The 25,475-nt window shown below is 29.5% G+C and overlaps 2 protein-coding genes across 3 annotated transcripts in view; one reads left to right on the top strand and one right to left on the bottom strand.

Moving 5' to 3' along the window:
- Positions 1-22,895, bottom strand: part of LOC111037484 (protein unc-13 homolog 4B) — a 38,608-nt gene extending 15,713 nt beyond the window's left edge. Inside the window, exon 1 of one of the 2 annotated variants that reach the window (XM_022320085.1) lies at positions 22,626-22,895. In XM_022320085.1, the coding sequence (XP_022175777.1) occupies positions 22,626-22,789 (164 nt within the window). In that variant the 5' untranslated portion in view covers positions 22,790-22,895. Of the gene's footprint in view, positions 1-3,404; positions 3,653-22,625 lie in introns of those variants that run through there. The other variant, XM_022320087.1, reaches the window with a different exon arrangement.
- A 327-nt stretch (positions 22,896-23,222) lies between these two features.
- On the top strand, positions 23,223-25,224 carry LOC111037485. The gene is made up of 4 exons (XM_022320089.1): positions 23,223-24,088; positions 24,184-24,316; positions 24,445-24,614; positions 24,689-25,224. The coding sequence occupies exons 3-4, from the start codon at positions 24,448-24,450 to the stop codon at positions 25,194-25,196; spliced, it is 675 nt and encodes a 224-aa protein (XP_022175781.1). The 5' UTR covers positions 23,223-24,088; positions 24,184-24,316; positions 24,445-24,447; the 3' UTR covers positions 25,197-25,224.
- Positions 25,225-25,475: the final 251 nt, after the last annotated feature.

Here is a 25,475-nt window from a genome sequence, read left to right as displayed (position 1 = left end):
CCACTAAATAATTAACAGTTAAAGGGGGTGGAGGAGGGGTTAAAAATCAGTCAAACAAAGACATTTGTATCATCACTAGACACTCCTTAAGTTGTACAAAAAAAATCTGAAAAATAGTCTTAGCATAATATTTAAAAATTCTAAAAATCTGAATTTGAATAAATTAGTTATTAAAAGAAAATAGGGGGAGAGTATGGTTGGTGAATCATTCTGCATTAATAGTATAAACTGCAAAGTGTCTCCCCGTTTTTTTAAAATTGGGTATTGAGTTATTTAGCATATTTCAGAATTTTTAATATGATTATTATGTTTAAAATTTAAAATTAGTAACTCATTTAAGTACTTTGATATGTTCTTGGTTTATCAATATTTAAATTACTCTAATAGTCTAATATAATATAAAAATCTTAAAAATATTCAATTCAACTCGGTTTTTATCGACTTTGGTTAGAGAATCACAATGTTCAAATGCTTGTATAATTTTGAGCGCAACAAATTAATGGTTAGTTAAGTAATAAAAAGGCATTTACTTAAAATGTGCAACTTGCAAGACAAGAATGTGTTATACTTCACACTATATAAGTACGACCCTTCTTTTTTTTCTTCTTCCTAATTAATAGTAGTCTTATTCTACCTAATATACTAGCAAGTATAGGTACTTATTACAACTTAAAATTGTATTTATTTAGATACTTCCTTGTTACTAATATTGTTATTTTTTTGTGTACCCAAAATATAAATTGATTTATCTTAAATTGTTCACGATGATTATAAGCAATGAGTTAACAATTCAAAATAAAGCCATTTTAATTACTTACAATAGTTTGCTATGCTATTAATTATTACAGGTTGGTTGTGCACTTATACTTGATGTCCACATTGTTCCATTGAACAATAAATTTCTCGCAATGACGATTTCGAAAACCAATTAAAAATAAAAATCTATGAACAATTACAAATTAACTTACAACACTTTTGTACGTAAGAATTCGTATACTTAGGGGTATTATAACCCATTAATTTACTATTAGATCATTATGAATTGTCACTTTTCATTTTTGTGCATAACATGCTCAATATATATCTTTATATCAGGTAATAAGTACATATACAAAATAATGTACCTATCTACACGTTTATTTTAAATATTTTAAATATCACAAATGTTGTTTAGATTCAACAATGCAAATGAAAAAAGCATTGTCAAGCGATTGCGTCGAGTGACAGGAAAACTATTTGTAAAACATATTATGTACATTTCAGCCATTCAGGGGTCTCCAATCTAGAGCCCATAAAGCTTTCTGAGCAATCTTGCCAAGCTGATTGATGTTTTGATCTTCAACGCAAAAATCTAGCTATATAATGAATATTATATAATATCCTACTTGTAGTTGCGAGGAATTCGGTCGATAAGTGAAATCATTCAATAAAAATAAATTACTGGTAAAAATATTTTTTATCTTTCGTAAGATTAAGATGAAATAAAATAATAAAATGGTAATAAAATGATTCATCAGATATCTTTTCAACGTCATTAAATCGGTTCTGTTACCCAAACAATTTTGGTTCGCAAATGTCGAAATGGCGAAATGTATCTCAGATTGAGCTTGATTTAAAAAAAATGTTGGATACCCCTGGACTGTAGTCTGTAAATCATTAAACTCCGTTAACAAAGCCGGATTTATAAAATACCAGATTACTAACGACCAGCTGCTTACAATAATTGATGGATGAATGTATTGGTAATTATTATTAATAGATTCCTTTATAGGAAATAATATATATTTGTAGTTACATATAATACGTGACACGAAATGAGTTTCTAAATTAATTAATATAAATGTATTAATATTTTTGTAATTTTTTAGTAAACCATATTTTACACGATTTTAAATACCCAAATAAAGTTGTAAACGCAACAAACATTTTAACAATATATTCCAAATCACAGTGAAAAATGTATAATAATGAAGATAACTTGAAGTCCATTTAGTTACCAAGTTACTTGGTACTATAAGTATTATTCAAAATTAAAATATATCAATACGAAATAACAACTTATCTCATGTAGACTATAATCACTTTTAATTCGCCTCAATTAATTGTGCATTAAGAGTACATATACCACATATCAATGGAGTAACCAAGATTTTTCAAGGAGGAGGAAGGAGGTACAGAAACATTTTTTTAAAAACGTACCCATGGTACAGAAACATTTTTTTAAAAACGTACCCATGGTACAGAAACATTTTTTTATTAGAAATCATTAGGTTTATTAATTTTATAATTATATATTTAGTACAACATATTACGTATAAATGGTAGTTAGTAGTTACAATTTTATGTTACTTATAGGTAGGTATATGATATTTTCAATTTTATTTTTATTTCTTATTTTTTATATAACAACTAACAAGTAACCTATCGTTTTATTATTTGATCCTGTCGTCTAATATTTCCATTTTAGAAAATAATTTAAAGAAATTATAAATTATAATATAAAATACAGGAAATTTATTCGGAACTCACTATTTCGAAGAATATTAATTTTTTAATTACAAAAAAAAATAACAAAAAAAAAGTTGTCACCGATTTAATTAACTGTCTAATAAAGTAGGTAAACACTATAAAATGAAAAAAAAACTATAGCACGTTACTCGATATATTGCCTCCGCATCAAAAGTCTATATGAATCATAAGTATATATTTTTGGGCTGGAGTAGTTACAGATAAGTACCCATGAAAAAGAAAATGTTACGAAAAATCGGTCAAAAGCTAAAAATCTTGCATCCCCCCCAAAAATCATATTTATGTTAATAAAATAAGTTGATTATATAAAAATGCCAATGTAATTACTATTTATAAAATTGTACAAGTTGTACAACACATTTTTTTTAGAGCGGGGGTGAGTTAATGGCGACGATTGCCTCCCTCATGTATCCGGCAACCATCCTGGATGACAAAGATAAATTTGTAAATAGTAAATACATAAGTATATCATGCAATGGACTGGTCCAACTGTTGTGAGGCTAGGGAATTATAATTCATAAACATGTAGGGTCTGTGGAGTGTGGATTGTGATTTCTATAATATATGGTAATATATTAATATTAATAAATTATAATGTCCTAGTTACAATATAGTTACGATATACCAGCCCTACGGCTAGATCGATATCTAAAAATAAACAAGTAAAAATTAATTACACTCTTTACGACTGGACAGTTATCCTTTATATACACTAACTAGCCACGGCCACAGACCACAGTGTAACTACTGCAATAATAATAATTACAATAATAATAATAAGACAACTCATTATATTATTATTATTATTATTATTATTTATGCATAATTGATAACACATTTTACGGATATTTAATTATAATACAATATATTATTACCGTATGTCCGGCGAAGTACTCTGAGCGCTCAGTTTCCGCTGTACCCGATCGTAAAACACTTTCCATATCGAATCTTCGTCCTCCATTTTCGTTTTTATTATTAATATTGCTTTCGACTGTGACCGTGACGCGAGTGCAGACGAAAGTTGTACATAAAACAGAGGCGTTGTGGACAGATATTATAGTGGCGAGCACATAACACCTAAGCACAACTTGGTGGCGACTGAACGGTACGCCGCTGTAACCGGTTGCCAATGAACCCAAACGCTTGGTAAACGAATTCATCATGATTCGTGACGATGACGATGACGATGACGATGATAATAATAATAAATATTATTTTAGAGGGGCCGACCTTCGCCGAAGAACGCTTATTATTGTATTAGAACGCGACAAGCTGCAGTGGTGGGGAGGTGCAAGCATTACGACCGGGGAAGGGGATAGTTTTTTTTTCGGAGATTTGTTTTGTAGTAGATCGTTAGGTACCTTCCATGCATACACACATGTAATGCGAACGTTCTAATTTAAGTTTGGGACGTGGGCTGCTACTGCCGAGTTAGCAAACGTACACCTCATACAATGTGTATACATTGTTGTGTGTACCTACGTTATTTTTGAACAATATTGTAGGTACATCGAATATGAGTGTTGTGGCCTAAATCGATCCCTAAATACACAACTTCGGTGAAACCTTCCCTAACGGACACCTCCCAATAGTGGACGTTTTCTCGGAAACCACCTACAAACTTTCTGTACAATCCGAACCCTCTGAATAGCGAACCCCATCCATATTTTTGTTTTTTAACTGAATCATAGTTTTTTTAAATAAATTCTTGAAATATAATTTTGACTTTAAAAAATGGTCAGATTAAAAATTGTAATTGTATATTGTATATTGTATAGTGTACCTAATTAATTAAAAACAATTAATTTCCAACTGTATTTGCAGATAAGATATCCATAACCGAAGTTGTCTACGAGTTTATCACCAAACATTACACTTAGTCGCTGAAAAACCCGTGGACACAATTCGTACATGTCACGAGAAAACCGCGGACGCAACTCGGATAAAATATAATTTAGGAACGCAATTATTCGAATGCGCCGAATACATAATATTGCAATCGACTTTGCAGGCGTAGAGTGGATTGCGTGATAATATACCTGTATAGATAAAACGTATTGTTTTCCCTATATCGTCGTATAGGGTCACTGCAGGTCAGTTATTTCCATTAAACGTAGCATAATAGGTACTACTACTAGATATCTTCCGGAAAATCGAGGAACCATACGACGCCATGACAAAATAACATGGTAAGATGGAAATTTAATGATACGCTTACTATCTTTGCCCCGCCGGTCATCGCAGTATAGGTGTGCAGTTCTCCACTTTTCATTGGTCGTCATGATTAATGTACAGGGTGAAACAGAAAGACCTGACAAATGAAATAACTTTGGTTCCATAATCAGTATTCGTTATTTTTTTTTTTTTACGTTTATGAATTATTGACGTTTGCGTTACACGTATAATATAACAGTTTTTATTTTGTAATAAAATATTTTAAATTTTATTTAAATATTGTTTTGATAAATTCAAAATAACCAATTGGTATCTGGGGTTTTTTTTTAATTGACCGTAAAAAAATTTATTTGAGTCTGGTAGTTTATTTTTTATGATTTTTTAAAATGTTGAAATGTTTTGAATTTGAAAAGTAATAACTTTTGTAAAAAGTATTTCGATTTCCACAATAGTACCTACTTACTTATTCAAACATTTTCGTAAAATATTTTAAAACAGTTCATTACTTTTTGAGTTTGAAATGTTTTTATCACTGGATCAACAGTACTTTTTCAAAAAATTATGAGATTTCAAAAAATTGTAAGACAAAAAACTACATGATTTAAATAAATGTTTTTATAAAAAATAAATGTAAAAAAAAGTTGAAAAAAATTGATTCGAACAAAAATTATTTAATTTATCGGGTTTTCCTGTTACACCCTGTATATATACAATTACATAGTTTATTATGAGGCGAACTGGATACAATGATGTGCGCGAGACCCGACGATATATCAGATCGTTGTCATCATCATATAGGCGTTACCATCATATGTTATTTTGTCATGGAATCATAGGTATGTTTTGGTATAGTGTGGTAGAAAAATAGCTAGTAGCATTAAGATAGGAATTTCATTATTTTATTTTTGTTTTTATTGTTGATTTGCATTTCTATGGCAAGAAACAAAGCGAAAATCGGTCGAAAAAAAGTTAGAATACCCACACCAAAAACATATTTACGTCAAAATATTTTTTTTTCTATTGTATATTGTGATACGACAAATTTTCATAAGTAATTGAAATCAAACTCATATAACTTTTATTACGTAGGTTGTAGGTACTTTAGTGTGATATTGTGACGTGGAGCATTACTCATTTACTAGGTATACTATTGTTTATTATGATATTATTATTAGTTGTCACGTCATGTACCTATAGCACATAAACGAGTCTCCACCGCAGCCTTTCAGTGTAATAATATTTTTTCATCGCTTAAAAGAGTCAACTTATTTTTTTGTCATTGTATCGTTATATAAGTAATAAGTACATGTTTTTATAATTATATGCTTATGCCTGTATGGTTGATCAAACACTTCGACTTCGCTATATAAGCTTTTAAATACTATCGATTGTTTAAAACAAACTTTTTACTCGACTATGGTTTAAAAAAATGCAAGAGAAGTAGAAACAGCTGATACCATATTATTATGTACACTCTGTTAGAATGTGACATTCCGATGTAATATATCTGTTTGTAGAACATATTTTCTAACAATATATTATATAACACATACAAATATAATATGAGGAACAGCGTGTCGCGCGTGTGTATATACTAACAAGTACCTAATATTGCTAAATCGCAAAATTAATTATACTTGACATTGTGGCGATATTATTTTAATGGGATAGGTCACTACACACGGAATGTGTGCGAATTATAATTATATATTATATTCGTTGCATTGAATGTCTATTTAATTTAAAGGCACACATACAGAGTGTCTGTCGAGTAGGTTTAGTAACACTGTTGGCGTATAAAAACGGCATGCAGTGGGAATGATAGCGTCGTACAATATGTGTAGTGTATGTGTATGTGAAATATTTCACCTACAATTTTCACTTTGAAATATTACAACTTGAAAATTTCACCCTTCTGGAAAAATTGAAAACATTTTTTCTTTAATTTTGTTTTTCTTGATATGTTTTATAAAATCGTCAGTAAATGGTCAGATTAATTTCAAATACCCGATTAGTGGTTATCAATATTTAATCCCCGATCACGATTTAGGAAACATATAGATAGTTAATTGTTATGTAATTTGTATAATGTAGCAGCTATATGTCTTATAGATGCAGTACAATATTACGATGTAAGGAGTATTTCTATAACGGTTTCTAGTTTTCCACTTAACATTTAACTAAGTTGATATGTTTACCGTACTTTCTACAGCCTATATAGTTTCAAATGAAAATTTTATTTTTATTTTTCATAAAAATGAAATATTTCAAAAAGTAGTCCCTGAGGATATCATACGTGTATAGTGTATACCTATATACTATATACTATATAGGTACCAATGTTGACAAACCAAAATGAAGACAACATTAAATGAATTGTTATTACCATTTAATTGATCGAATTACAATAAAAACTCCATGCTCACCACAACTTCAGACAAATAATGGTCAAACATCAGGATCAATGTGACAATATAAATTACCAAAAATATGGTAAATTATAACTTTAATAGAATTTTACGACTATATGGATTATTAACAATATTTTAATGTGTATATATATATTCTAAACCGATAAAAGTTTAAAAATTAGTTAAAATGGCAGAGGCAAACATGGTGTAACACCCTATTTATATAGGTACTGAAAGTGTTATCACTCATCGTTATATTTTTATAATTGCTCCTTGAGATGGCATGTGAGATACCCTCTAACATTTAAGCATTTCCCAACTTACTAAACCCCACACTCCACAGTGTAATAATATTATTTTCGCATACATTTTTATGTACATTATTTCAAGTATTCGCATCAATTTTGGAAGATATGAAACTTCTGCCAGACGTTTATCACAATTCGTGACGGACAAATTGTTTGCGACGGACTGATATCAGGGGGGGATAGATACCGGCAACTTCCCGAATACACTGTTGCTAAAAATAATTTGTTATTGCATTTTTATAATAAAATCGGTACCTACAAATAAAAATTATAAATATTTTGTATTTTTGTACCACAACTCGAGAGTATGAAAAATTGATTATAATAAGTGTTTAAAGTTTTAGATTTCGGTTCGACTGATCGTCCACCCCTCTTGGCATCAATGCATCGTCAGAAAATAATATTTACAACTAAGGAGCAATTAAATACAATTTTTTCTGAATTTTCTACAACATTGCTGCAAAAAATTCGTTTCATACATTAATGAATTGAAAAATTATCGGCCGCAATCCGGTCCTGATCACAAATGATACAAGTAAGATACAAGATATTCCAAAGTTCAATACTCTAGCCTAACTATAAATTATACCTATTAATTCTAATGATATAGTAAAACTGTAACAGTACTCATATCATTATAATTTAAAAGGTAGAAATGTAGGTGAAAAGTTTTAAAGTTTTTTGAAATATTCTTCTTAAGATACTTTCAAGTCATCGAAAAAAGAAAATATGTTGTCCGATATTTCATTTCATTTAAACCGAGCCAAACATTTTTTGTATAATTTGTATTGAAAAAATCGAACCACTCCTCTTCAAACAACCAGTTTTATAACACTATTTGTTCGTACTATTATATGAGGACTGCCAGAGATCCCGATCATGGTGGTTTTTAGATAATTAGTTGAAAACAACTGTCAACAGTAAATAAATCTATGGTTATTTCTATTTTAATTTAAGCAATAATTAAAAAAGTGTACAGTCCGTGTATGCGTGAGTGGTTTGAGGTGCCCAGGTTTCAACGGCTCCCTAATTATAGTATTTTATAATTCTATATCCTGGACTGGAGCTGGTGACGAAACGAATTTGTCCTTGCAATAATTGTTGTCGTGAAAAGCAGTTGTTTTCATAAAAAAGCGAAGAGTTGCTTGGTAATTATGAATATTAAACAGTGGTTACTAATTAATATCGTTTATGCGAAAATAACTATGGCCATCGATTTTAAGAAGCCTGCGTTTATAGCTGGATCCGCAGATTTTTCGGATTCGTGGAATTATGACCATGTTGTTTTGGCAATAACCGATACTCTTACCATTAGGGCTACTATTGAAATGCAATAAAAAATTGTGAAATATACATTGTATTTCCCAAAATATGCAAAAATATGCAGGAACTTTTTTTCTATTTCTAAATGACATTTACGTAATACTTTTTACATAACAATCAGAAACTCGTGGAAACTAAATATTAGTTAATAAACATTTATTATTTAGATGAAATTAGAATTATTCATTTTATGTTGTCATTTGAATATTGTTGTAATGATGTCTTCTTCAAATTTTGAAACATGAATAATCAGTAATTGAAACAAGCGTGGATTTATATATTAAATAAAACTTGATGGTACTAATGAAAAACAAAAATAATGCGTAGTCTGCAGGTAGGTAATCCTACCGGTTTTCTGACCAAGATAAGAATGGCTTAAAATTCAAAAGATTTTCGAGTTTTTAGTTATGTAATCATATGTATTAATGCATTATGTTAAAAATATTCAAAAAAAGTTTATGTATTTAAACGAGAATGATCCAAACTGTAGACATGTCAAACAACCAATCAATTCGGATTCGAAGAAAAAACATGCAAATGCATAGAGGCCTAGCCCTGCAGTTATCATACTACAGTATAGTTTACAAAAATTCGTAGCTACATAACATATGTTGTTTTTCAATAGCCACGAGATGCTTGTTGTTAAAATATTAGTATGGCTTTTGGCCCACAACAGTGATTATACAGGGTGACTTTTTAAGCATACTCACGCTCATTTTTCTCTTTAATGGTAGGTACATTTATTCAAATTCTGATTTTTAGAATTTCCAAGTAGACCTATAGACCATATTTTCAAAGGTCTGATATTTTTTTAACTACTTCACGGGAGTATCCTGTGGCTGCTATACAATCATCTATTTTTCAAATGAGAACCCTTCCCCCTATTTTACTGAAAATTATTTAGCGGATGATTTTTTTTGAAAATGTTGATGTATCTAAATCAAAATTATTCTAATGGGTAGTTTCTGAGTTATTAAAATGTTTTTACTAGGATAATAATCCTTGAAAATGGTTTTTTAAAAATAAAAACTATACCTATTTAATGTTAGATGTAGTAATTATTATACTTACAATTTAACTTTACAAATTATTTATACTGATAAATCGATAGTAATGAAAAAGGGAGGTTCTTATTTGAAAAACTGGAGTTTGTATTGTCACAGGATCATTCTTAAGTAGTACAAACAATTTCAATGATTATTCGAAAAATGGTCTTCAAGACTCAAGTATATTTAAAAATTCCAAAAATCTAAATTTTAAAGTATGCATACTTTGAGCATAAAAATAGGATGAGCATGATTAAAAATCACCCTTTATAGAATACCACTAACAATGATCAGCACTCAGCAGTCAACTCTATGACATAGATACAATTTGTAAGGCAAAAACTAACTTAACGTTACAAATCGAAATGAATAAGGAAAATCTATCCAAGTAAAATCTATGAATCATAAATATGTTTTTGATGTGAGGATTACCATGGTAAGAATAATAAATGTTATGAGCATTTCAAAAATCGGTCAGAAAAAGAGTTGTAGCCAGCTCAAAAACATATTTATGTTAAAATACCAGATTACGATATGACCAGATTGGTTAGAGAATGACTTTATATAAAAGTTTTATGGATTGGTGCATTTGGGTTAATACTGGAGTGGAGTGATCTTAGAATGGCTAAAAAAAATATATACGACGATTGGAGCCTGTTCAGTAGTGGCTAACGTTTGTTATTGAGGTGATTGGCTGAAGTTAGTCTTTTATCGAATATAATAACTAATAAGAGATATTTCACTTCAGACTTCAGTTGATCGAGCCATAGTTTTGTGGTAGTATTTTATATTTGGAATAATCTTAGCTCATCTAGACTTAAAAGTTAAAATAAGTCCTCTGAAATATATTCTGCTTTGGATTATATAGTTAAAAATAAAGTAAAAACTCAAAAAACTAATATTACAATAAAAATAATAAAAATATAATTTTCAAAAATGTTGTTTTGTAATGACTAAATAATCTAAAAACAAAATTCAAAAAACGTTAAAACTTTTTAACAAAACGATTATTACTCGGTATATAATTTTGGCAAGTGGCAACAATTTTGCCTGGTTACACATAATATATTTCAGAACAAAACATTGTTGTGCAATTAGATATTTTAAATAACTAAAGAGCCTGTCAGCATCCAGAATCGTCTGCTCTAGTTTTTTATATTATAACTACTTAAATTCGTTATTGCATAACATATTATATAAAATGTAATTTATTTAAAATTGAAATAAATATGCACATAATAATATAATAAGATACGGCCACAAATCAGAGTATATGAATTATTTCAGACATTTCAGTCTATCTACAGACTATACTGATAGGTGCTACCTTTAATAATAAGCATAATACTGCTACCTGCGTCATATAATGATTTGTTGTAATATTATTGTGCCTGTATAGGTCTTCTTAATTATTTATAAATTCGTCACAGTGTTTATTTATCATCATTGGTCGGTAAACAGTGTTGGATATGGCATTCAAGCATCGGCAAGTTAATGTAATAAAAATATATTTTTTTACTTAATTATTTTCCAAAAAATTGAAGGTAAACATTTTGTAGAGCTTATTTTTCTGAAAATATTGACCTTCAACTTTTTATTTTCATTAATCTCCTGATTTTTAGTATTTTTTCTAGTTTCGACAAAAATTACGGACCGCACTGAAAGCGTTCGCCGGCCGCACGGCAAGCACCCACCGCATGTTTGATACCACTTTGGCATTAAATAATTAGCCATTTTTCTCGAAACTAGAAATAATATTAAAAATCAGGGGATTAATGAAAATAAAATGTTGGAGGTCAATATTTTCAGAAAAATAAGCTCTACAAAATGGTTATCTTCAATCTTTTGGAAAATAATTAAATAAAAATATATATTTTTATTACAGTTATTTGCCCATGTTTGTAATAAAGTGTATTTTCCAAAAAATTAACTCTACAAAATAATTATCTTCAATTTTTTGGAAAATGATTAAATGAAAAAATATATAACTTTTTTACCAAAACATTAAAATAAATTGAAACATGAAGTATTTGTAGTTCTCGTCCCCACGAGTATTATTAAAAACCAGAAATATGATACCTCCATAGTTCAGGTCGTTCAGGAGACATCGCAACGGGTAAATCCTAACGGGACACCATGTATTATGTGAATAGTGCGTGTACTATGCTCCTACTTCGTGTACACTTGTACCCATGGCCGTAAATAGGATCCTCTGCAAATGAATAGGGATTGAGCCCAAAGGTTCCGAGAACAATAATAGAGGGAGTTTCGTCTCCCACCCATTTCGTAAGGGGCGATTGTAAACTCTCCCGAGTCCCGATGGTAAACTCCCCCGATGGTAAACTCTCCCGGGTCTACTCCAGTACTACCTGACGAAAACGTGTAAACTCTCCCGGGTCTACTCCAGTACTACCTGACGAAAACGTGTAAACTCTCCCGGGTCTAGTTTAGTACTACCTAAAGAGAACATGTAAACTCTCCCGGGTCTAGTAAAAATCATAAAATAAATTTAATATACATTTAAGTTGCGTTTAAAAATAGTCAATCATATATAATAATAATAATAATAATAATAATAATAATAACAATATAAATTAATGTCTTTAGCTGCTATGAACATCATATTATAGTCAAAATACAATAAAAAATAAAATTTCAAAAAATTCAATATACGTTTAAGTTTCTATTAAAAATAGTCAATCACAATCTCTGCAGGGTAGCCAACTCGTAGTGTAGCAATAACATTTAAAACAACTCGTGAGAGCTTACATACTTCCTACAGGTAACTATAAAGTTGACCCGGGAGAGTTTACACATTTAATTCAGGTAAACATAATTTTGACCCGGGAGAGTTTACACATTTACTTCAGGTAAACATAATATTAACCCGGGAGAGTTTACCATCGGGAGAGTTTACCATAAAATCGGGAGAGTTTACCGCCGCCCTTCGTAAGCACGATTTCATCTATGATACAATAAAAAAAACAACCACAAGTTAAAAGAAAATTAATTACTGTATATCTACATTAAAGAAAAAAAATTGTAGACAGTTGTAATATACAACTTCTACTTTATAGACAAAATATAATATTCTTGAATGTTATTCCATTATAAATCGTATAACTTTTGAACGACTTGACCACTTGAGATAAAAGTCATACCAATAGATTCCTCGGGTCTTGTTTACAGCGTATTTGCAGTTAGCTCATTAATTATGTAATTTATTATAAGTAACGAAGATTACCTATATTATATATTAAAATGTGTAGTATTAAAATGATTTAATGATGTGACATACCTTAGCCCTCAGGGGGATTAATATGCTCTGCACATTGGGCTAAGATTCAAATATAACCTTATCTGTTAATTTGTCATTATTAATTAGGTATTAGTCTACCGTATATTCGGCATATTTAGACATTGGACGAAAACAATAAAATATGTTCAAATATTATATGACTAAAAATAGTTATTCTTATCTTAATATGAAACTCAAGTCAATGACAACAACCACATATTTATATTCCAAATTTTCATCAAATATAGTATATACTAAACATAACTATATGAGTATTACAAATTTAAGATTAATCACTGGCAATTCACAAGCAGCTTACATTATACTGAAAGTTCAAATTAAAAACAACAATAATCATGATTAATACATTTATGATTGGCATTGGCTACATCACATAATATATGTATTAAATAATTAATAACGATGTAATACACGGCGTTTTTTATTTAATATACTACTTATATTTTAGTCACCGCCCACCGGTCTGTAGAGTATTATACCTAATTGATAAAAAAAAATTTCACGTCAATGTTATTTTGTTGCTATTTTAATATATGTATTACAACCAATTTTTTTTTTTGTAAAATTTAGGTATGGCTTAAAATTAATTCATCTATTTTCGGAAATCATTATTGACATTTTAAACGTTACATTGATAGAGAAAAATTTTAATATTTTGTTATCTAGTATGTAATATTTTTATTTAAGTGTAGGTTATATGCGTGAATAATTTGATTAAAAATTATTGTTGATCAAGTTCAACTACATTTATGTTATATTTTAGTTGTATGTCATATCTGAGCCCTACCCACACCATAGCCACAAGTTTTAGTGAATATACCAACTTTGTAACATCGCATGTCATCTCATTTGTACAATTTTTTTTATTTGTAAATAAATAAATAAATAAAATAAATGTATGCATGATATGTATATTGATACAGCCATACTATTATGTGTATATAATATCGCATGTTGTATGTATATAAGACTTTCTAGTTTTTATAAGAAAAACGATGTTGAAACCGTTTCTACATAACATATCTATATTTATTTAATCGCATGTTCTGTTGTTATTCGCATTATTTATTTTTTATTGCATAGGATTTCACAAAATGCTATGTGATTGTATTTCGTATGATTTGAACTGATTGGTACGATTTTTAAACTACTCTCAATCGAATAATTTCGAAGACAGAAAAAACTTTAATATTGCTCAATTCAAAAGGAGTGTGGTGGAGAGGGGATTGTAATTAAAACAAAAATTGTGATGCACTGTACGCGCGGAAAAAGGGTAGGCATTTGAATTTTTCAATAATATATGTAATTTTCAGACTTTTGCAGACTGGAAAAACACCAACAAAAAACTAGTAGTTTTCTGCCCAAAATATTTAGTGTTACCTTCTAGTGATTACACCTACATTAATTGTTCATACTAATTTTAGACTTTGAACTGAGTGATGAATGCATTTATTTTTCGCAAAAATGATGTGTTTTTTTTTCAATTTTTTTCAATATTTTATACCTTGTGGTACAAATACTTACCAGCCAGTTATTTTTACCATCCTCCTTTCTTCCTAAATATAAAAGTTTTGGATATGCCACTGCAGGTTTAGATAAATATTTCGCAAGTACAGTATATGATCTAACGCAGTATGAATGATACTTACCATAATTAAATAATATAACCTATGTATGTAGGTATATTTCGTTTAATGATCAACATAATATATTTTAATAAAATAAAATAACATAATTACTTTTTAAATCTACATTCTACATAATATGCTTACATATACATGTACTTAAGAATAGTTGTAACAGAGCCAAACCATCTATCATCATAAAGTATCATTAAAAAATAGAAGATATATAATAAATCAATCCCTTCGCATCTGCACATCTAATAATTTGTTTAGAAGAAATAGTGTTACAAAACATATTATGCTAGTATTATTATCAAGTGGAATGGTATGACTATAATCGTAAAATTGGAATCTCAAAATAATTTCTAATTTGTGTATTGTTTTGATTTATTATCTTAAATTACTAAAATCGTTTAAAGACCACCTGTTATTATTTGTATATCTAATAATATCTAATGCCATCAAAATTTAATTTTAAAGAGCTCAAAAAAATAAATGTGTATTTAAGCTAAACTCTTTTTAATTCCAGAAAGAAAAACAAATGAAGAACTATGTATTTCAAGCTTTTTAAATTTGATGATCATTCATCATATTATACGAAAAAGAGTAAAAAAATTTAAATGTCTAACAATAATTTAGAAATACGATGCCTTGAAAATATTAATAATATAAGCGCATGGTCAAAATGACAAATTTCTGTACAATTTTTCATTTATTTATAACGAGAAAAATTGATTTTCTTGTAAACTGGTAATGTTTCGGCTTGAATTCCGCTTATCCGTTTTCCGTAATTTACTTTTTCAGGTTTTTTTAAAAATTTTTTGGAATCGTCATTTGGCATCGTTGAACTTGGACTAGATATAATTTACTACCAAAAACCACCTTGAAGATGAAGATTGAAACATCTTAACTGTTACAAAACGTCAAAACAAGATCACCGATACAGAAACAAAATAAAAACTTGTCATTATAAAACTATCGCAATTCATACATCGTTCCACTCGGGCTCTAAAAGCTGCTATTCGCCTTTCGGTCAATAAAAAATGTGGGTTCATAATATATAATTATATCCATAAATAAAATAAACATAAATAACGTTTTCATAGATCATTACAAATTACAATTCATTATTATTTATTTTGCATACTTTGTACAACAGTACTTATTAAATGTACTACCTATATAATGTAGTAAAATACAATAACATTTTTAAAAATATTAAAGTATACTCAAACTATTCAACTGTAGTTAGATGCGTTTAAAAAAATTTCACTAAGAATAATAATGCAATATGACCTATCCTATATTATTAATTACTATTATGATGGTTTGCGTATTTTTTGTTTTTTTATTCTTAGCATCTTGGTCCTTGAACCTATAACGTTTAAATTGATTTTCGTGAAATATATAATTACGATATCGTATGAGTCGTGACCCTAAGAAGAGAAAAAACAGCCAGTAAAATACTGATATTTATTCTATATACATATAGGTAAATGTACATGGGAGGTAGGTACCAACTGTCTGTCGACGTCTGTGCAATTTAATAATAACTCGTCTGTACGAGTCACGAGACTTCAAAACCAAAATAATTATAAATTGAGTGGCAATATTCAAAAATATTTTATCAGAGATATTCTCCATTTTTTTTTATTCTATTTTCTTCTTCACATTGCCTATATAAATAAATGATAATAATTTGACTACGTAGATGTTTTGTCGGCCCCACCGTGAATAGAAAAAAGCCCAACTACTTTTGATAATAAATTACCAATATTGTTATCAACAAACAGACAATTAATGAGATTATGATCGACTTTTACAATTCACTATTGTTATTTTGTAACAGATTTTAATTTTTTTTTCTACTCAGTGAAAATGAAATTACGTAGATACTTGAAGGTCCATAGAACGATAGAAGACAATGAAAACAATAACGCTAATGCTCAGGTATGGCTGTAATCTGTAAAAGCGCGAATGGTCAAATACGAATATATATTATAGTTATATACAATACAATAATAGTTTTTTTTTAGTTTTACGATAGTTGTCCGTTATTATTAGTCTATTCTTATATTTTTACAGTTTAGTCCGTTGTACATAGTGTTGCAGGATACTAAGAATGTTTTAACTATGCATTGCATTCTGCGCTATAATAAAGTAAGAAGATATAAATCTAATTGTAAAATATTACAACACCATATTTCGCTCTGCAATATTGAAATAAATGTAAATGTTATGCATTGTTCTGGTTATAGAATTATAAACTTTATTAGTTAATAAGTGATTTATATTGCACGTACCGTCCTACGGTGTTAACAATTTATTGACACTGTTAACTATTAACGATGCAATTACCTAATTAATATTGAATATATCTTATATGAATACGTAAGCCTATAATATAGAAAACTTTTAAGCTTTTTAGTTTTAACAATAAATTCATAAGTAACCACATAATAATAATATTATATTAATATGCAGTCAAATTCCAATCATAAATTGCGCTTAGCACCCGCAACCCTCTTCCCAATTTATTTTAAACCTAAATATTATAAATATTGTATATGTTATGCATAATATGTCATGATTTTATAATTATTTTTGCATTAACCTAAAAATAAATGTATAAAAAAATTCAGTTATTTAATCGCGTAAACAAGTTATAAAAAATTAACAGTATTATTGTCAACAACAAAACTTTTATAGTATAATATTGATTATTCGTATTGTCTTTTTAAGGTAAAAGTTAAAGGATCTTACAAAATAATATTACCGTAGTGAAAATACTTTTTGTCGCCGGCATTAACAATTTGTTTTATCAAAAATCAGTGTATGTAGTAATACAATAGTACTTAAATGGTATATACATAACAATAATTGATTTTATACTATTGATCATACTCATATCAATTATCAATCTAACATTTTGATCATGTCGGCTCCATGACCCATGTTAACAAGAATTTTGTCAACTTTAAATAGAATTTTATCTCTATGAATATTGTGGGTTTTTTATATGCGATTACGTGGTCAGCTTAAATTTTTCAAAAATAATGTCTGTAGATATCATTTATTTTATTATTATTATTGTTATTAGTGGTACCTACTAATTATTGTATTTAAATAAAATATGTGTTCAGAATGTAACAGTAAGATATAAAAAAAAACATTGATGCTAGTTAAACGTTTGGCAAAAATTTTGAAAATTATATAGATAGTAAATAATTTAAGAAATACATTCATATCAGGAAATATCAACAAAAATTGTTCGTGCTATACTTAATATTCAGTGATAAATAATACATTATACATATTGGTTTTTGGGTCGTTGTTTTGTGAGGTGTGGGGAAACTTTTATAGACCACCTTGAAGTGAATAATAAATTGCAACAACACTCCTTAGGCTTAGAATTTCAAACAGAATATGCGAATGTGGAGTATTAGTATGAAGAGTATCACCTACCAATCTCGAAACCACTCACAAATTTTTCCATCTATGTATAAACTTCCTCCGTATTGGTTTAAGTGCATTAACACGTTAGGTTAGCGAAAACCAAATTGATATACACAATATTATGCACCGTCACGTGAATGAATGATGATTAAATCCGGTTTGGTAAGTTTTTGATTTTGTTTTTAAAAAAAAAACATCAAAAAATTACCTAGTTGTACTCATTATATACCTATCTATGGAACGCTATGCCGACCACGATTTACTCTCGTAAAAATAACTTAACGAGAATAGCATATACCGATACATAATAATAATAATAATATTTCGATGTCGATGTTTCGTGTGCTCGAACGTCACGAATGCAATGATAATTATTGATTACAATAAGTCTATTTTAAGTCTTTACGAATGTTCTCCTTGATATACTAGAGTCACACAACACAACACTTTAGTGTCGAATAGGTGACCGTCCATATTATACATGCAAATATTAAGGCGCACGTAAACACACGGTTTGATAAAAAAATAATTTACATAAAAACTGTAAAATAACAACACATTTGCACTCAAATCAGGCATTTTTAACTTCACTCGGAAGGAATCTAAAATCGATCAGTTCCATTAAGTGACAGCCTACAGTAAATGGTATTGTACGTTTTACATTTTAATCATAAAACAAAGAGTAAAAAAACCGTGAAGTCGCTCTGCTGTATCGTAGGTTTCGAGTGTACCTACCTCATCATTGAGTAAACCCGCAGGTGTGTAGCCAGGAATTTTAAAGGGAAAGTGTTATGTCCACAAGTCCACCGAACCTAAATGTTCAAATATAGGTTCGAATATATGTGTTAAATAATGACTACATACTACATAGGACAGCTGGCTTATATTGTGATATAAATATTATATTTTTCACCATTTTATTATGTATCTGTAACAAATAAACATGTTCAAGTAGAATGGGTGGTGTAACTCACCTACATCACCCCTTTGTTTAATACTGCCTACTATTTGCTTTCAATTATACCACGGTAAAACAAATTAATTTTTTAAAAAATATCATATACCTAACCCTATGTAGGTACAAGCTGATTTTTTAAGCATGCTTGCTCACTCTATTTTGTATGCTCAAATCATTCATACATCAATATATGATTCTGATTTTTGGAATTTTTAAATACGTACTTGAAAACCATTTTTTCGAATACTTGAGATTTTTGTCTCGCTTAAAGATAATAAGAACCCGCCTTTTCACTTATAATTATTCTGTAGATATTTTTTTGATAATTTGAATGTATCTAGATCAAAATTTGAACAAGTAGCTTAGAAGTTACAAAACTTTATGTACCTAATAAGGAAGCTATGATATGGAAATGGGTCAAGTAGGTATGGGCTTAGATGTTTTTACAATCATTTGATCTATCGATATAAATAATTTGTAAAAATGGCCCGAGATTAGTATATTATTAAATTTAATATAACAATACTAGCTGTCCCGTCACGGCGTTGCTCGTGTATTATATAGCAATACAAAAAACCCCCATTTTACCCCCTTAGAGGTCGAATTTTGAAAAATCCTTTCTTAGTGCGCCCTTACATTGCTTAAGGTACTTCTCAACAAAATTTCAAGTCTCTAGACCCAGCGGTTTGGTCTGGGCGTTGATTTTCCGTAAAAAAGGGAGGGTTTTCATTTAAAAAAAAAAGAAGTGTGTATCGCCAAAGGACACCTCTTATGAGTGGTACAAAAAATATCAATTAGCTCTGAACTCTTCGTGCTATATTTAATATACTTAACTTGTATGCAGCAATGCAGCTAGTGACCAACATTTTGTTACTTTAACGTATTGAATATTACACACTAAATACTACCACATGGCATGCCCAATAATTGTGAACCATATGGGTTACTGTTTACCACATAATTTAAGGGGCTATTGCACTACCTTCATGTCAGTGTAATCCATATGTGGTTAGAATTTTCTCGTTCTTCGCCAAATGAAATAATATTTTTTAGGTAGAACGATTTGACTAGTCATTCAGACAAACCACATAACCCATGGTGGAATATTTTCAACAATTTGGTATACTGTGGTAAAGTGTACACCATGTGGTTAATACCTGGGAATACTTCTTTCCTAGTAACCTCTTTCTCCACTCACGAGTTCCATATTATACGTCTGTGACTGTATATATTATGTGAACAGTGGTCACCTCAGTCAATTTATACTGTGGTAAGTTTATACTTGGACGCTTGGTCACTGCAGGTCAACATGTTAAAGTTTATACCACGGTCGAAATTTGAAGTGATCGAATATATCATAATATTGTAAAGGAGATTGTACTCTTAGAGATAGTTAATGTAACCACGACATTTTCCATCAGTCAACGGTATAGGAAATTGGTTTTCGATCAAACTATTTTCGCGTTACAGCCAAAGTGAGTATGGTATAGGACAAAATCCAGTCAGTTTGGTGTTCGGTAAGTATAGTAATTTACTAATGGACAGGCATAATGCATAAATAATATAATAAATATTTAGGACCTATGTCCTATGAGATCAAATACGAGTTGCGGAGTTTATTACTAGAAAATAAGGAGTAAAATTATTTTTAGTTCCAAGTTTACCGTGAACAATAATAAAACAACAAAAAATAACTAAAATTATCTAAAATCTCTAGGTTTTTGTCTGGACCGCCTATCTTTAACTAGGCTATGATGTATATATCAACAGAGATAATATGCATAAAAGCAAAAATAATATTAAAAACTGGAAATAAGCTTCTTTTTCTTGAAAACCCCTTGAAAAAATCACTTTCAAATTTCACAATTGAATGGGTTGTAAACTCGTAACATGACATACACTTCCGTAGCACTCTGCTAGATTTTATGTCAAACCATAAAAATAAGCAAATGCTATAAGCCCAGAGTCCTATTTAAAATGTATTAGTGTGTACAAGCAACTAATAAGTACGTTGTAATTGTGTGATTTTATTATTAGTAAAAAAACAAAAATGTCTCAATTTGGCTACTCGCGACAGGCTGACAGCTGCATTTATGCATTTATCATAATATAAATTATGCATCGTGCAATAATACAGTCAATCCAACAATGTGCTAACCAATTCCCAGGTGCGTGTGCGTGATATCGAATATTGTAATTTCATGTTTAATTCATTCACGTATTTACACTTTAGCGTGACAACCGAGCGCACATTGATAATAATAACAATATAATATCGGACGAAAATACAAAATGTTTGGATAATACGTTATCTTAATATTAATATTCAACATTTTATTAAAATATACGATAAGCATAATATAAAATGTGTACCTATATACAAATAAAACATGTTTGATTTATGCAACTCATTACAAAATATAGTGTATTATTCAAATCGCATATTTCAATACGATTTTGGTTCATTATTTACGATACAGTATTTAAAACAATTTTTATTCACCTATTTTAATTTTTTTTAGTCTCCATACATAGTACATACTCGCTTTGCCAAATCGAACAACATCCGTCGCATAATATTACTAAATATTCGGCCTATTCGGGTAGAACCTTTATTACGTTTAACAACACATTTCAGCTGTTTGCAGGATGTTTATAAAACCTGTTTGGAGGGTGCGTCCTCCTGTATAAAGGACACAGATTGTGTACCATTTTTTTTAAATTTAAGGATAACTTCACCTTTACGATACGTGTGTGTTATTGTACCCGGAAACCTCGTCATATATTATTATGATTTTAGAAAACATATCGATTTATGGTTTTATGTTTGATTTCGTTGCTAATGGTTACGCCTTACGTTTACACAATAATTTAGTACATAAATCTATCTACCTAGATAGGTATTATATATTATATTTAATGTTAGACATAAAAAACATACAATTATCAAATACATTGTAATAATATACAACATGTCTACATAAAACCTTTTTGACTATAAATAGTATAAATCTATGATTTATCCGTAATACAGACTTTGATATTTATCAAATTATTAAAATTACTCCAATATTATGTATGGTTGTATACAAGTTATAATATAGACTGTAAATACATTTATTTATACGTTTATATATATTATTATAACATCAAATTAATATAATTAAATACCCCTTCCAACCTGAAAAGATTACGAAAAAATAATTACTCGATCGTCGTTCGTACAGACGATGTTTACATACTATCCTGATAGCAAAAAAAGTACACTTTAAACACTATACCTAATACAATTACCTATACAATTATTACCTACTATACATTTTAATAAGCGCGATATTATCGAAATTGTTATTTCTCACGAACACGTTCGTCCTATAGCGAAGTGGTGGAGGTACATGTAATTTTTAAATCATATACTAAATACTTCCTTATAAAAAGTATTCTGAAAACTAATAAATAAATGGCAGCGACTTACGGTCTGACTTTACGTCCTTTTCTTCTGTGCCAACTATCCACGATGGCTTTGCTGATCACGGCCTTTTTTCCCACCAAAGTCCGCCCAAATTTAATGGCTTTCTGCCTGGCGGATTGCGCCGTTCTCTTACGCTCGTCCTCCGGTAATCGCAACACTTCGGCCATTTTTATATGAATTATTCTATTCGATAATAATATTAAGTATTTTACGTATACATAATGTGCTGCGCAAATCAGACGATCGGAATGACGACGTCGTAACTAACGATAATTATTTAACAAAATAATATATAAACGCGTATATATAATATAAAGTGTATACTAATCGTTACAATATGGTCTTAACAAACGAAACGATTGAAATCACGATAGCGCCTATTATAATATATGTAATACTAAATTTTTTTAATTATTTAATTCGCGTCATTTAGAGATATTCTACCTGCAGCAGTCGGCAGATACGCGTTCGACGACGGACGGTGTACGACACGCGAAGAGCAATCGAAACCCAAACGCTCCACGCCAGCACACACGGCCCCTGCCGTATATATACCTATAACCAGTCACCAACCACTGCGGCGAGCGGACAAACAAGTGCACTGTCGAGGCGTAGATCCTGGCTGGAGTGCGTTCACGTCGGGGGACCAGACCGTCCATTACAATAGAGCGTGCTCCGGCTACGTGCGGTTAGATATTAAAACTGTATGATATTATTATTGTGTCCGTGGATCAGACATCCAGTGTTTAGATTTTCTACGAAATAAAAAAATCACAGCTCGCCGTAAGAGAGTAGGAGAAAAAAATTGCATTAAATCTTGCTATACTGTGGTAAGAAAGAAATTCGTTAATTATTTAATTAATAACAACACTGTTACTATATAAGTATTGTGTGCGTGTGCCAATCAAACGCTCCAATATACCCGTTAGATACATAATATTATACAACATATAGGTAGTAAATAATAATAAAGGATACACCTGCAGCACTACTTTGCAGAGCTATTTCAACAACAATATTACCTTTAAATGTTCACGTTTTCTACGAATTTATGCAATATACATATAAGAGGTGCACGGACGTACGACGCAATAACGTATACTATGACACATTTTGTCATTTTCTGAAAAGCTACCATACATGAAAAAAGCCAAACCAAATCTATTAAAACTTAAGCCATATCGATCAACATTGCAGTTTATCGATTCCACATAGATACCCAAGTGCAATAATAATAATTTCATTATTGTGGTAATATATCATAATATTTCATTTAAAGATTTGTCTTTTTTATATTACATAAAACGTCATACTTATACAGAATAATAGGGAGTATTCAATTTTACAAAATGTTAAATTATTAATTGTTGAGTACCTATATTTAACAAGCAGAACCAATCAACGCAATATGCTGATCAAATAAAAAATGTTCTTGGCAGATATTTAATTACTCCTAATGCTACAAGGTACATAATGTAAATTTATATCCTTGTGTATATTTATGTATTATTTAACTATTTTGAATAAAAAAAACTCATATTACATCTAAATTACATTCTAGGTGGAATTCATTTTATGACGCTATTAAATGCATTGTCAGTAATTTGAATAAAATAGATGAAGTATTTTCTATAACGTCATTGCCACCATTTTCTAGACCACGTGAAACTTTATTTCTAATTGAGTATTGCAAGGTATTTATATAATATATTTATAACTATCAACTCATATTTTTTTGTTTCCCATAATTGCAATACAGTTTAATATATCTAGTATTAAAGTACTTAAAGACTAAAGTTATACTATTTATTAAAATGTTTAGGTTATGCAGCCAATCGCAAAAAGCTTAGACATATTACAAGGGGACAAACATGTGTGTCTTGGATATTTACTTCCTACATTAACTGCGATTAATAAATCATTAAAAAGTTTGTCAAGTTTAAACTACTGTACGCCATTGGTAAATGCTTTGCAAAAAGGAATAGAAAAAAGGTATTTGATTTTAATTATAATAAAATTACTTAAACTATTTTAAACAATTATTGTATTGTATTTGGTATTTATAGGTTTCAAAGATACATGAGTTCTAGCACATGTCAGATATCATCTGCTTTAATTCCTAAATTTAAGTTGAACTGGGCCAGCTCAGAAGAAAAAATAAGTATTAAAGAAAAGTTGGTTGAAACTTTAAAAACTTGTGCTGAGGATGCAGGCAGTACATATACTTCTTCACAACCTTTGGTTCAAAATGATTTGTCACATCAAAATGTGACAGAGGATGATGATTTTTTGCTTTTTGAAGATGAGTTGCAAGAATCCCAAAATAATTATGATTTACAAAAAATAGTTTCTGATTATTTATTGAACCATAACATAAAATCTCCAGAAGATTTGCCAATAACATTGAAAGAAGCCTATATTGAGTACAATACTGCAGTACCATCGTCAGCTCATGTTGAACGTTTGTTTAGTGCAGGAGGACAGGTTTTTAGCAGAAGAAGGGGTTCCATGTCTGATACCAATTTTGAAATGGCTTTATTGTTAAAGTTTAACAAATATTTTATTCAAGAATAAATAAAATATAAATTATAAATATTATAATAATTTATATGTATACAATATCAGAATATCTTATGAGCAAAAAGTAATAAAAATAATCATATAAAATAAAATATTTTTTTTTGTATGTAAGCTCAGTTTGAGTGTCTAGTTATTAGTTAACAGTGATAACCCATAAAAATCTATTCTGGAGTGATTTGAGAGTAATTCGCTTGTGTGCTAGTAGCCAGCAGGTAACAGTGAACAGTATTTAATATTTACAACTAACTATTATTTTCTTAAATAAATCAAAAA

Source organism: Myzus persicae, unplaced genomic scaffold, assembly GCF_001856785.1.
Source record: "Myzus persicae strain clone G006 unplaced genomic scaffold, MPER_G0061.0, whole genome shotgun sequence".
Taxonomy (NCBI): Eukaryota; Metazoa; Arthropoda; class Insecta; order Hemiptera; family Aphididae; genus Myzus; species Myzus persicae.
The sequence above is the reverse complement of the archived record's forward strand: the minus strand, read 5'-3'. Positions and strand labels throughout refer to the sequence as shown.